Below are 14587 nucleotides of genomic sequence, written 5' to 3'. Positions count from 1 at the left end.
ACTTCTTAATTTTACGTGTTAAAGTCGACAAATTCAAATAAATATTATTTCGTTTGGAAAGGATAAAGTTGGGGGGGGGGGTTAACGACATCAAAGATAAAGCATATTGATTTAATAATTATCCGACCCCATACAACCGTAAATAAAATGTGTTGAGTGCGTCGTTAAATAAAACATATCCTATCCTTCCTTCCATCTGCTTTTGGATGTCTTAACATTTGGTAATTTTGACATATAATCTTAGAGAGGAATCGGGTGCATGTGCAGGGGAGGGTATTGGAGGTCGAAACCCTTACTTGCCCAAGCTTAAAAAAAAATTGAAATATATTTTTTGGGGGAGCATGGCCCCATATAGACTTCGCTTAACACAGTCTATAACCCCAACCCCGCTGAAATCCCTGCACACGCGCCTTGGAAACCCGCTACATTTTTTTTTTAGCAAGGGATTGTTTATATGTACCATCCCACAGACAGGATATCACATACCATGGTATTTTTGTATACCCGCCGATGGGGATCGATCCTAGACTGACCGCGCATTTCCAAAAAACACCTTTTTAGGTCTAAGTAATGAATAAAAATAACATATAGTCTTGAAAAATGTTACGTAAATCGAACACGGTACCCTCTTCCTCTACCCCTAGAGCGTTACGTAATTAGTAACACCCCCTTGCATGTAACGCGTATGCCAACAGCTGGCCACTGTCAAAATTTCAAGGCAAATCCCCCACTCACCGACCCCTGGAAAGGCGTTGTACCATACCTCTATGGATATAAATATGTTTTGGAGATATGAGACGACCCCTCAATCAAGACAGTTAAATTTGTTCAAAAATTGCGAAATCTCACGTGATCTCTTGTTGGGGAATTCTATACTTATGATAAGCCAATGAAAACCGAGATCGGTACGAGCCCGTCAAAAGTGTTCCACTTTTAAAATCATGGCTTTGTTTTTGACCTGGATAAGCCAGCGTAGTGAAACCAATGCGGAGTGCGGCGTCATATATGCACCAAACGTAATTGGATTTTCTGTTCTATATGCTTAAAGGGACACACCCTAGTTACGGTTAGTTGTTAACCATTACGGCGTTGTTTTTCGCTATTAAACCCATTTTTTCACAAATAAAATTGCACTTTACTTATCGTTTATTATTTAGAATATACATTTCCATTCACCTGAAGTGTTTTTTGGTAATCCTGGTAATCCTGGTGTTTGTAATACCACAAAATGCATTTTTCGTATTTCTGAAAAACGGACGTACGTTTGAGAAAAAACCGTTGAGCAGACAAGGTCTAATCTATTTTTAGACGGGATATTTCCATTTCAATGTCACAGACGTTGGTATACCACGTGGCCGTTATCATTTTGGTTCGGTTTGTTTTCTCGTGCACGGTTCGCGCAATCAACATCCGATTTGTTGTTGTTCATTTGTGAGATTTTTCTTCACAGTTCGTGAATATTTTCAGTAACAATAAAGTTCAGACAAGTAAGTATCTCAATACAAAACGTTACAAACCCTTAAAACCAATAATTTTGCTAAGTCCTACGATATCTGGAGAGGGGATACAACCAGGACAGAACAGTTGGAACATGTCCAAGAGAGGTGAAAACAACGCACCCCAAGTCTGTGAAATTTATCGTGACGTAGGCATTGTTGTGCTTCGAGCGACATCTACCGGTGACATCAGAATACAAACTTTCAAAATTATTTCAAGCAATTGGGACATGGGGATTCCCATGGTATTTATCGATATAAAACCTGCTTTTTCACTCCATTTGATAAAAACGTGATCTAAGTGTGTTACAGGTTTGTAGATTAACCAAATTATAATTTATTTTCGCTGGATGGAACTAGGGTGTGCGGCTTTAAAAAATAAAAAATATTCCAGGGAATGTAGTTTTAATGTTTCTATTAGCAATGGTCATTTTTGCTGATAATCGAAGTTCCATTGAGGTGTGTGTGTGTGGGGGGGGGGGGGGGGGGGTTTACCTTGCATTAGTTTCAACCTCTGGAGTATACTGCATAACAACTGTATAACAAATAAAAGTATTTATTTATTGTCAATGGATAATAGTATTGACACAAATAATCAATGTCATTCGTTACTATCAATCACAGGCGTAAATATTTGACAGGGAACTTTCTTCTTTGATACCATGCAACCTACACAATTGAAGCTAAATCTGTAGAATTTATTAACAGGAATATAAACATGCGCAAGGTTGGCCGTGACAAAGTGGCACATTTAAAGGGTTTTTACCTGATTTCTACGTCATCGTCTTCTCCACCCCAACCAAAGTACCGGTTAGAAAATCCATTAATTTTTTCATACTGTTCTTTTGTGAAACCTACAATCCCTCCAGTGTAACTGCGATACGGTAGTCTGAAATAATAATAATAATTAATAATAATAATAACAATAATAATATATATACTACTCAAAAGAATTTAAGGGTCAGACGATATTTTCGACATTATTTTCTGAATGTCAATTATATTAGCTAGACCATAATGTCACGCATGGTATTGTTCCATTTTGACGAAAGTGGGTCTAAGCAACCCATAAATGAATTAAAATCCACTGTCATTGACACTGTCGATTAGTTCTAATGGCGAAAACATGCTTACATTTGCACGTAAATTAGGGCGAAAGCGAAAGGTCTGCTAAGTGCCCATAACTTGCTTTTTCACAAAGCGCTTCATTTGCACGCTTTGCATGTGTATTCCATGTTCCCAGTGCTGAATTTCCGTATAATTGGAGCTTGCGTTCGTGTACGGTGCACACTCCAAATTCGACAATGGTACGACGTCAACTGACTATCGAAGATCGAGGAAGGGCTATTGCTTGGCTTCAGGATGGCAATACGCAAAGAAATGTTGCTCTGAGACTTGGTGTCAGTCAGAGTGTCGTTGGCCGACTGTGGCAACGGTACCAAGCAACGAATTCTGTTCGAAATCGTCCACGTTCGGGAAGACCCCGTAGCACTACAAATAGAGAAGACCGCTACATCACCAATATGGCTCTACGTCAACGCACAACCACTGCACGCCGATTACGTGACAATCTGCGGACTGCGACTGGAACTCGAGTGTCTGATCAAACCATACGCAATCGTCTGAGAGCCAATAATCTACGCTGCCGTCGCCAGGCTGTTCGACCACCACTCCTACCACGTCACAGAACGGCCAGACGTCACTGGTGCACACTTCATCTTCGGTGGCAACGTGTTCATTGGGGTCGAGTGATGTTCACTGATGAGTCCAGGTTTAGTCTCCAGTTCAACGACGGTCGGGTTCGTGTCTACAGACGTCCTGGGGAGCGCTTCGCTGACGTTAACGTTAGACAACGTCACCGGTTCGGTGGTGGCAGCGTCATGGTGTGGGGCGGCATCTCTATCCACCACAGGACCCCCCTATATGTGGTGGATGGCAATCTGAATGGAATCCGCTATCTGAATGAGATTATCCGGCCGTTGGTTCTCCCAGGCCTTCAGCAGATTGGCGGCGGGGCAGTTCTGCAGGATGACAATGCCAGATCCCACCGCGCCAGGGTGGTAACGGACTTTCTCAGACAACAAGGTATCGCCAGGATGGATTGGCCAGCATATTCGCCTGACTTGGCCCCAATAGAGAACGCCTGGGACGAATTAGGCAGGAGAGTTCGGGATAACCATGCCCCTCCGGCCAACCTTCATGATTTGTGTCAACTTCTTATGGCAGAGTGGCAGGCCATTCCCCAAGAGTTCTTCAGACGTTTGATCAACAGCATGAGGCAACGATGTGTCGAGTGTATTCGCGCCAGGGGTGGATTAACACACTATTAAACGAATGTTCTAATGTGTAAAATCCATGTTTGACAACCTTCAACTTTGACAGCATGTCATGTGACTTTCTTGTATACAGTGACGTTTATTTGTGGTTTTTTGTAAATATGGAACAATAAATTAAATTTTTTGTGTAGTTTACATCATCAATCTAATACACTCTGAAACTTTTGGTTATAAATTTTTGACCCTTAAATTCTTTTGAGTAGTTATAAATAATAATAATAAGCAACGATTGTTCTTATCTCCTAAATTCAAGGGCCATAACTTTGTGGAAAATGTGTATATTGCCATGAAATTCAAACTTGGTCTGCAAAAGTAGATGATAAAGCTATAAACAAAACTTCAGCTCAATATCTCAAGGCATTGCGGAAAAGAAATTTTGGTATCTCCTAAGTTCAAGGGCCATAACTCTGTGACAATGGGTAAATCGCCATGAAAGTCAAACTTGTTCTGTAACAGTACATGATAAAGCTGTGTATAAAGTGTCATCTCAATATCTCAACAAGGTATTGTCGGGGAAAAAACATCCAAAAAAACTAAATGTTTTATTCACACAGGTTTTCGTCGATCTACAGTAGACGAAACTCGGTATTTTACGTCGTTGAAATAGGTACCCTGGATGTACGATCCTTTTTTCTTACACACCCGTTGGTGAGAACACCATGCGTTATTTTTTATAATACATGGTTGCTTACACATGCACGTGTGTTAACAATGTCAAGACATACGACTGGCTGCTCCTAGGTGATGACCAGGTCACCACTGCCATACTTCCAATGAAAAACTACAAGATGGAAATCGATTACATTGTGACGTGTAGTTAACCTGACAATCATGGATCTTGAGAAAGTATGTGAACGAAAGCTTTATTTGACCATAATTTGCACATTAAAATTCTTTCTTTTTTTATATTAAAAAAACCCCGCATTTTTGCAGTGATGGTGCCCGTACAATCGGCCGTAAAATCCGTACGCCGTACAAGTCGGTATTTTAACCGTACAAAATACGGCCAATCCGTGCAAGTATGCAGGCCTGTAAGACTATTTACACTAATGATAAATAATATTGTCAATTTTTATAATTGACAATATTATTGTCAATAAAACTGATCGTGTATGGGCTGCTTTGACTGTGACGCGTAAGTTAGCTACAAGTGCAACGGCTGTAAATAACTTTTAGTCGAAAAAGATGTTAAAATTTGCTTTGAAACCTGTTTTTTCAGGATATGTAAGAAATAGAATAATACATTCGTGTCCGTTAGATACCATTTATCTCACAACTCGTTGTTTAAAAACGTATCAAACTCGCTTTCGCTCGTGAGATAAATGGTATCTAACGGCCACTCGTGTATTATTCTCTGTTTTAGCTAACAAAAATTACCGTAATACATGACCAGCAAGCATTTCAAACCGCTATAGGGAACAGGACAGGTTACACTAAAAATCAAAATGGAGAACCCCGTGTTGTTGTTGTTTACCAGAAAAAGTTGTGGCCAGTTCCAAATTTTCATAACTGCGACATGTTGGATTTTGTATATTTCATTAATTCAGTTGCGGGGGGGGGGGGGGGGGGGGGGGGGGGGGGGGGGTGGGAATGTGTGGCAAAATAATAATTACCACACGCGCGTGCAGGAATTTTAACAAGAGGTCTAGACTATGGCGAGTTAATTTTATAGGGGGTCAAGGAAAAGGTTTTGAAATGTGGTTTTTTTAACAAGGGAGAGGTTCAAACCCCCCACCAAAACTCTACCCCTGCACATGCGCCTGATTTATTTCTAGTTTTAGTATAGTGTATATCAACCCCCTCCCCCCCCCCCAACAAAAAAACCACCCCTGCACACGCGCCTGATTTATTTCTAGTTTTAGTATAGTGTCTATCAACCCTCCTCCAAACAAAAAAAACCCACCCCTGCACACGCACCTGATTTATTTCTAGTTTTAGTATAGTGTACATCAACCCCCCCCCCCCCCCCCCAAAAAAAAACCTGCACACGCGCCTGATTTATTTCTAGTTTTATTATAGAGTACATCAACACCCCCACCCCCAAACAAAGAAAAAACCCACCCCTGGTGTTGTTGTTGTTTGTTGTTGTTGGGGAGTTGGTAGGCTATCACAAAGTTTGTGAGGAACTGCGCACAAACGAACATAATAGGCGTTGGTCAGTTTTGGACTATTAATATTGTGCGTCCGTCTATGACTACGTGTTTGCCAGTGTTAATGTACTGACCATGAAGTTTATGCCATGCTTTCCAAACAACGCATTTCCCCTTGACAGCTTTCGCAGGCCCCTCTGCGGTGAATCCCGTTCAATTATTTAATATTTGCGATCTATACTCTTCAAAAAAAGTAGGGGAACTCTAATAAGAATTTTCAATTGCCAAAATTGTAAGGTATATTAGCTGTGGGGAATGGTTATATGATAATAGTGAATTAATTGGGCAAACATTATAACCGGTAGATCAGTATTACAGTAGGTTTTATGACCACCAAAGATCTTGAAGGACGATTGGGGTCAGAAGTGAAATTTGAAAGTTGACGTTTTTTTATCAGTAAATTGCAAATTCAAACAATAAAAATTACTAAAAACAAAACAATAACAACTGTATGATCAACAGAATGAAAAAGATTGACAGAAATAATGTTCCACAGTGATTAATCGACCTTCCTGGAAATTGTCAAAATCGAGAATGACACCCCATGCACGTGTACGGGGCAACTGCGTGATGCACATGCAAACTATGGAATGTGTTTCAGTGTGTTGATAAACAAACCGGAACGTTCTTTACTAGGATGTCTGTGGTCAAAACGTATGTTCGGTTTAATAGTTGATATTAACATTAATAGTTCAGGTTCCCCTACTTTCTTTGAAGAGTATATATGGAGACCATGTGGTCATACCTGAGCGAGTACAGTTGTGAATGTACTCTTTGGTATCGAATACTCAGGTGTTAATTATTGACTTATTTGCGCCAAAACTCTAGTAAGTGCCCACACTCGAGTAAATACATTATAATTGTGGCGCCAAGCATTTTTTTTTTGGAAGTCTTAACGGTGTGATTAATTATTTATCGGTTGATTGATTGCTTTTTATACTCGAGTAAATAAATTATGGTGTCATTCATTCATTTCCTTTGAACTTATTTTCGGCTTATATCCAATTAAGGTTCAAGCACGCTGTCCTGGGCACACACCTCAGCTATCTGGGCTGTCTTTCCAGGACAATGAGTTAGTTGTTAGTCGGATAGTGGTTACACTGGTTAGTGAGAGAGAAGAGGGTGTAGTGGCCTTACACCTACCCATTGAACCCTTAAGAACTCGTTCTGTGTTGGAGCCGGTACCGGGCTGCGAACCCTGTACCTACGAGCCTTATGTCCGATGGCTAACCACGACGCTACCGAGGTGCCAAGCGAACGTATTGTGTACACACCTTTATGGCAACTCCCAAATCATCTACACGTGAAAATTAGAGTTTAAAACAACAAATTCCATGGTCAGGCACATACATAATGCCCAGCCTGGGGCTCTATTTTCGAAGCCATCTTAGCGCTACGAAATCGTAAAACCGTCGTAGGTTGTGACGTCACTACAGCGCACGCCATAGTGACGTCATAGCTTACGATGATTTCACGATTTCATAGGCTAAGATAGCTTCGAAAATATGGGTCCAGCTGGAGCCTATTTCACTAAATATCGTACATTTACGTTTACGTGTAAAACGTAACTTACGATGTTTAGTGAAATTGGGTTCTGTCTGTTATGTTGACCAGGCCCCATATTTTCGAAGCTCTCTTAGTGCGACGAAATAGTAAAGCCATCGTAGGGTGTGACGTCACTACAGCACACGCCATAGTGACGTCATAGCTTACGATAATTTTACGATTTCGTAGGCTAAGATTGCTTCGAAAATATGGGCCCTGGGGCCTAATTCGCAAACGGGATGGGACATACGTTTAGAGCACGATGCATACATCCAATTAAGCTCCAAGTTAAAGTTAAAGTTTGTTTTGTTTAATGACACCACTAGAACACATTGATGTATTAATTATCGGATATTGGAAGGAAGGAAAGAAATGTTTTATTTAACGACGCACTCAACACATTTTATTTACGGTTATATGGCGTCGGAAATATGGTTAAGGACCACACAAATATTGAGGGAGGAAACCCGCTGTCCCCACTTCATGGGCTACTCTTTTCGATTAGCAGCAAGGGATCTTTTATACGCACCATCCCATAGACAGGATAGCACATGCCACGACCTTTGATGTACTGGCTGGAGCGAAAAATAACCCAATGGGCCCACTAACGGAGATGTCTTCCGATAAAGCAAGCAAGGGATCTTTTATATGCATTTTTCCCATAGACATCCAATAGATAATTAAAGGGACAATTCCGAGTTTGCTGCATTGTAAGATGTTTCCGACTAATAAAATATTTCTACGATTAAACTTACATGATAAATATATTTTCTTGTTTAGAATATCAATATCTGTATATTCAATGTGTTTCTGGTCGTCTAAATATTTATAAGAAGCCGAAACTTGATTTTGTCTTCAAATAATTTCGTACGTACGAAAAAATATATTTTAGGAAAAAAATTAAATTTAACCTAGTACAAATATTAGAATGATCAGAAACACGTTTAATATACAGCCACTAATATTTTATGCAGAAAAATATAATGTTAAATATAATAATATGTAATTACAATCGTTAAAAAGTCTCTGTCAGTCGATAACATCTTGAACATTGCAGCAAACTCGGGAATGTCCCTTTAATAAATCAAGGTGCTCTAGCTTATAGTGGAAGACATTATTTTCCTTTCTCTGGACGTTAGAAGTGAACTAACGATATACAAACTTGAACTTGTTTTTGCTGCTAGCCGTCGACATGTGAACCGGGTTACTGGAACAGCGGTAGAGGTTGTCGTTCACTTCCGGCATGGAGTCGACATCATGCATGATGAAACAGGAGTAGTTGTCTTGTTTGAGCGCCTCCACAAAACCCACGTTTAGCAACAAGCCCCGGTTGAATATTGTGTCATTTGTCTAGTAAGGAATAAAAGAAAAAGGTAATGCCAATGATGTGGCGAGTTTCCTCCCTAAGACTATATGTCAAAATTACCAAATGTTTGACGTCCAATAGCCGATGAAAGAAATGTTTTATTTAACGACGCACTCAACACATTTTATTTACGGTTATATGGCGTCAGACATATGGTTAAGGACCACACAGAGTTTGAGAGGAAACCCGCTGTCGCCACTACATGGGCTACTCTTCCGATTAGCAGCAAGGGATCTTTTATTTGCGCTTCCCACAGGCAGGATAGCACAAACCATGGCCTTTGTTGAACCAGTTATGGATCACTGGTCGGTGCAAGTGGTTTACACCTACCCATTGAGCCTTGCGGAGCACTCACTCAGGGTTTGGAGTCGGTATCTGGATTAAAAATCCCATGCCTCGACTGGGATCCGAACCCAGTACCTACCAGCTTGTAGACCGATGGCCTACCACGACGCCACCGAGGCCGGTAATAGACGATGATTAATAAATCAATGTGGTGTCAGTAAATCTCTTGGGAGTCGTTAAAAGAGAAGAAAAAAACCAACCTTACTGAGGGTGTGAATAATTGTTCCCGTACAACGTAAGAAGGAAAGAAATGTTTTATTGAACGACGCACTCAACACATTTTATTACGGTTATATGGCGTCCGACATTTGGTTAAGGACCACACAGATATTGAGAGAGAAAACTCGCTGTCGCCACTTCTTTTCGATTAGCAGCAACGGATCTTTTATATGCACCATCCCACAGACAGGATAGTACATACCCCGGCCTTTGTTACACCAGTTGTGAAGCACTGGCTGGAACGAGAAATAACCCAATAACAGACAGGATAGTACATACCATGGCCTTTGTTACACCAGTTGTGAAGCACCGGCTGGACGAGAAATAGCCCAATAGGTCCACCGACGGGGATCGATCGTAGACCGATCGCGCATCAAGCGAATGCTTTACCACTGGGCTACGTCCCACCCTTAGATATGGGAAGTCATTTACGATATTACCATGTTTACACTATATAAATTCACATGCTTAGGGTAGCCAAAAATTACTCTCCTTGAACTAATCTCAGACCATCAGGCGAGCGCTTTACCACTGGGCTACGTACGCCTCGCTTCTTTATATGCACATTAAAAAAACCCACAACCAAATAATTGATTTAACTAGCAAAATATATTGGAGACTCTTTACAGGACGATCAACTGCGTTGGGTGCGTTCAATTAATACGAATAGTCCGTGACGTTGTTCCAGACAAATGTTGCCGACAAGTTTGCTGCCTTGGTATAACTCATCTATATCTAACGGCCCTATCTATCTGTCGACAGTAAACACCTTCATTTCATTATTTTTAACTTATTTTCGTGCTCATATCCAATTAAGGTTCAAGCACGCTGTCCTGGCAGTAAACACGTTTGCAAGATTTTGCGAATTGGGCTTTTTATAAGATTTCATAGGACAACCCCTAATTACCAAAGGACCGTTTAAAAATTATGTAACGCTAAATTTGCATTTTGTATATGAATGAATGAATGAATGAATTAATTAATTAATTAATATTTCACAAAACCTCAGCACGAAGCATATAAACGTATACATACACACCTGTTCTATAACAAAAATCGTGAATTCAGTTTGTTGATTAAGGAGAAAAGGGATCAGGTTGTTGAGAAGTATGTACAGGTGGCGCTCTCGGTCTCTGTAAGGAACGATAACTGCTACCTTCTTCCGGGCTAGGCAGTCGGGAGGTTTGAACCTGCCCGAACTGTCAAAAGGCTTGTATTTCAACTTTAGATCATGCAGTGTGATATTGTCGAACGTAATGGGGAAATATGTCCCTGAAACAAATAAATAAATCAATCAATAATATGCATATAAATATACATACTCATACACATACACACACACACACACACACACACACACACACACACATAGACAGACAGACACAGACACATACATACATACATATACATGCACATGTACATGCACACACACACACACACACACACACACAGAGAGAGAGAGAGAGAGAGAGAGAGAGAGAGAGAGAGAGAGAGAGAGAGAGAGAGAGAGAGAGAGAGAGAGAGAGACATACACATACACATACATACATACATATACATATACATACAAACATGCATACATACACGTACGCATAAGCATACGCATACGCATATACGCACGCACGCATGCACACACACACACACACATACACACTCACACATACATACACACATATATATATATATGTATATATTATTTCTGTCAATCTTTTTCATTCTGTTGATCATACAGTTGTTATTGTTTTGTTTTTAGTCATTTTTATTGTTTGAATTTGCGATTTACTGATAAAAAACATCAACTTTCAAATTTTACTTCTGACCCCAATCGTCCTTCAAGATCTTTGGTGGTCATAGAACCAACTGTAATACTGAACAACGGTTGTAATGTTTGCAAGTTAAATTGGTCTGTTGTTCTCCTAGTAAACAATTCATTCTGCTGGCGTTCATTGCTGAAAAACATATCGACTTTAAGACTTTAAGGAAACAATTATCAATATCCACAAGACCAAATTTTAAATAAATACCATTATAGAGAAAGGGAGAAGGGGAGATTGGTCACGAGTGTTTTTTAATATGGAAAATATTAACTGAGTCTATGTTTATATTATAATCGGTATTTGTCGAGACTGCCGAGACAAATACCGATTATCTAGACGAGGTTAAACAAGTAGCGAATTTAGAAACTCGAAGCTCTGAAGTCGCCGATCCAGTTTGCACAAATGTAGTTTGACGTTACGCACTTCAACTAAATCTTATCAAAACGTTAACCCATTGACCCCGTCGACCTCATGGACAGCAAAACATTATTAACTGAGTTAATAACGGTAAATATCAAATGGGTTTATAACATGGATATTGTAGGCAAGTTAAAGGATAAATAAATAAATAAATAAACATACATACATACATACATACATACATACATACACACACACACACATACATACATATATACATACATACATACATACATACAATTACGCAGAGCGCATCGTGGTTACTCTTGCAATTTGCGGGCGATTCGGTGTCACAGGTTCGAGTCCCAGCAACGGAATGAAACAATTTGTGAGGCCAGAAAGGATTTAATTATCCCCTGCGCCAGTGCTTTCATATCTATGTATGTAACAGTCAACCTCGACATACATACAATATATAGATATTCATATATCAACACATATAAGCCAGTGCCAGGTCTGCCCACTATTTCATGCAAGTAAGCGGGATCGACCGCGTAGATTGTAGGCCTCTTGCATGTGGTTGAGTTAAAGAGCATCCTTTTTATGGATGCTTCAATAGCTCAGAGCGCATCGTGGTTAGTCTTGCAATTTGCGGGCGATTCGGTGTCACCGGTTCGAGTCCCAGGAACGGCATGAAACAATTTGTGAGGCCAGAAAGGATTTTATTATCCCATGCGACAGTGCGTTAATATCTATGTATTTTATTTTTTGGATTAAAAATTCAAGTCTCCCTGCTGTTAAAAACTTCGCCCTCTCTAAATTTTGAGAGAGAAGTGACTCCGTTCTATGGACCGGCCTCGGTGGCGTAGTAGTTAGGTCATCGGTCTACAGGCTGATAGGTACTGGGTTCCGATCCCAGTCGAGGCATGGGATTTTTAATCCAGATACCGACTCCAAACCCTGAGTGAGTGCTCCGCAAGGCGCAATGGGTAGGTGTAAACCACTTACACCGACCAGTGATCCATAACTGGTTCAACAAAGGCCATGGTCTGTGCTATCCTGCCTGTGGGAAGCGCAAATAAAAGATCCCTTGTGCTAATCGGAAAGTGTAGCCCATGTAGTGGCGACAGCGGGTTTCCTCTCAAAATCTATGTGGTCCTTAACCATATGTCTGACGCCATATAACCGTAAATAAAATGTTTTGAATGCGTCGTTAAATAAAACATTTCTTTTTCTTTCTTTCGCTCTATGATTCTGACCTCGCGTGAGGCCTGTGTGTGCGTGCGTGTGTGTGTGTGTGTGTGTGTGTGTGTATATATATATATATATATATATATATATATATATATATATATATATATATATATATATATACACACACACACACACACACACACACACATATATATTAAAGGCTTTTGTCGGAGATATCGCTGGCACTATAATTTGCGATTTTCTTCACAGGAGATATCGCTTCTTATAATCTTGATTGGTCGAATTTGAATCACAAGGCAATATTTTGTTACGTCTCTGTATGTTTTTTGTAACGTCCCTATTTTGTGTCTGTGTATGTTTCAGCGCTAAACCTATCATTAGTGACGTTACACCACTGCCGTTCTGCTAGTTAACGAGTCTACCGCTGCCAAATATAGTAACATTCAACCCACATTACTGACATTCATTATTTACAACTGTCGCAAATGAAAAGCATGATAATGGATGATAAAAAGAATATCCCCTTGTGTCTTGTGATATCATAATTTATATATATATATATATCACCCTTATCACCCATAAATATGAATACTACAACCCATCCCCTAGGGTATTAACTGACGAAACTCGAACATTTCATGGCTCATTGTCGATATATATCAGGATGGTTCTACAAACACTCCACAGAACTGACGTAGATACTAATTTTGCATGTATCTCATACGTATTTCAAGCCCAAGCGGTACTAGATGAAACAAGCATTCTGATAATACCGCTAAAGCAATTACATATCCCCTGCCGGGCCCAATAAATATTCGTATCTCCTAAGTTCAAGGGCCATAATTTTGTGGAAAATGGGTAAATCGCCATAAACGTTGAATTTTATATGTAACAGTATATGATAAAGCTATAAAAAAAATTCATCTCAATATCTTGAGGTATTGCAAAAAAATATTAATTTCAGAAAACATATTTTCATATAATCTCCTAAGTTCAAAATAGATAAATCGTTATGAATGTCAAACTTGATCTGTAATAACCTCAATTTAATTTAAGCTCAATATCTTGAGGCATTGCAAAAAAAGAAAAAAAAGAAAAACGGTCCAGATAACAAATTTCCATATCTCCTAAATTCAAGGCCCATAACTCTGTCAAAAATAGGTAAATCGTCATAAAAGTCAAACGTGATCTATAATGGTGTATGATAAAGCTATACACAAAATTCAGCTCAATATTTCGAGGCGTTTTGGAAGAAAAAAATCTGGAAAACTATAACTGGGACATAGAGACAGACAAACAGACAGACAAACAGACAGACATACAGACAGACAGAAGGACGGAGATAAAACCTATAGTCCCCTCCGGTTGGATCACTAGGGGACTAATAAAACTGTATACATGTATTGCCCAAACAAAACATTTTTATGACAACAAATGGGCGGGACGTAGCCCAGTGGTAAAGCGCTCGCTTGATGTGCGGTCGGTCTGGGATCGATACCCGCTGGTGGGCCCATTGGGCTATTTCTCGTTCCAGCCTGTGCACCATGACTGGTATATCACTGGTTGTGATATGTGCTATCCTGTCTGTGGTATGGTGCATATAAAATATCTCTTGCTACTAATGAAAAAACAAATGTAGCAGGTTTCCTCTCTGAGACTATATGTCAAAATTATCAACTGTTTGACATCCAATAGCCGATGATTAATAAATCAATGTGCTCTAGTGGTGTCGTTAAAA

General features: G+C 39.8%; 1 protein-coding gene across 2 annotated transcripts in view; it reads right to left on the bottom strand.

Annotated features, from left to right (window-relative positions):
- The window catches only part of LOC121388902 (beta-1,4-galactosyltransferase 4-like), a 99359-nt gene that overhangs the window by 19006 nt on the left and 65766 nt on the right, over window positions 1–14587 (bottom strand). For both annotated transcript variants that reach the window (XM_041520439.1, XM_041520440.1), the window contains exons 3-5: window positions 10497–10729; window positions 8690–8877; window positions 2263–2385 (exon numbers count right to left, since the gene is read on the bottom strand). In XM_041520439.1, coding sequence (XP_041376373.1) covers window positions 2263–2385; window positions 8690–8877; window positions 10497–10729 — 544 coding nt within the window. The remainder of the gene's footprint in view (window positions 1–2262; window positions 2386–8689; window positions 8878–10496; window positions 10730–14587) is intronic.

Source organism: Gigantopelta aegis, chromosome 14, assembly GCF_016097555.1.
Source record: "Gigantopelta aegis isolate Gae_Host chromosome 14, Gae_host_genome, whole genome shotgun sequence".
NCBI lineage: Eukaryota > Metazoa > Mollusca > Gastropoda > Neomphalida > Peltospiridae > Gigantopelta > Gigantopelta aegis.
Note: the sequence above shows the minus strand (reverse complement) of the source record. Positions and strands in the feature narration are given on the sequence as shown.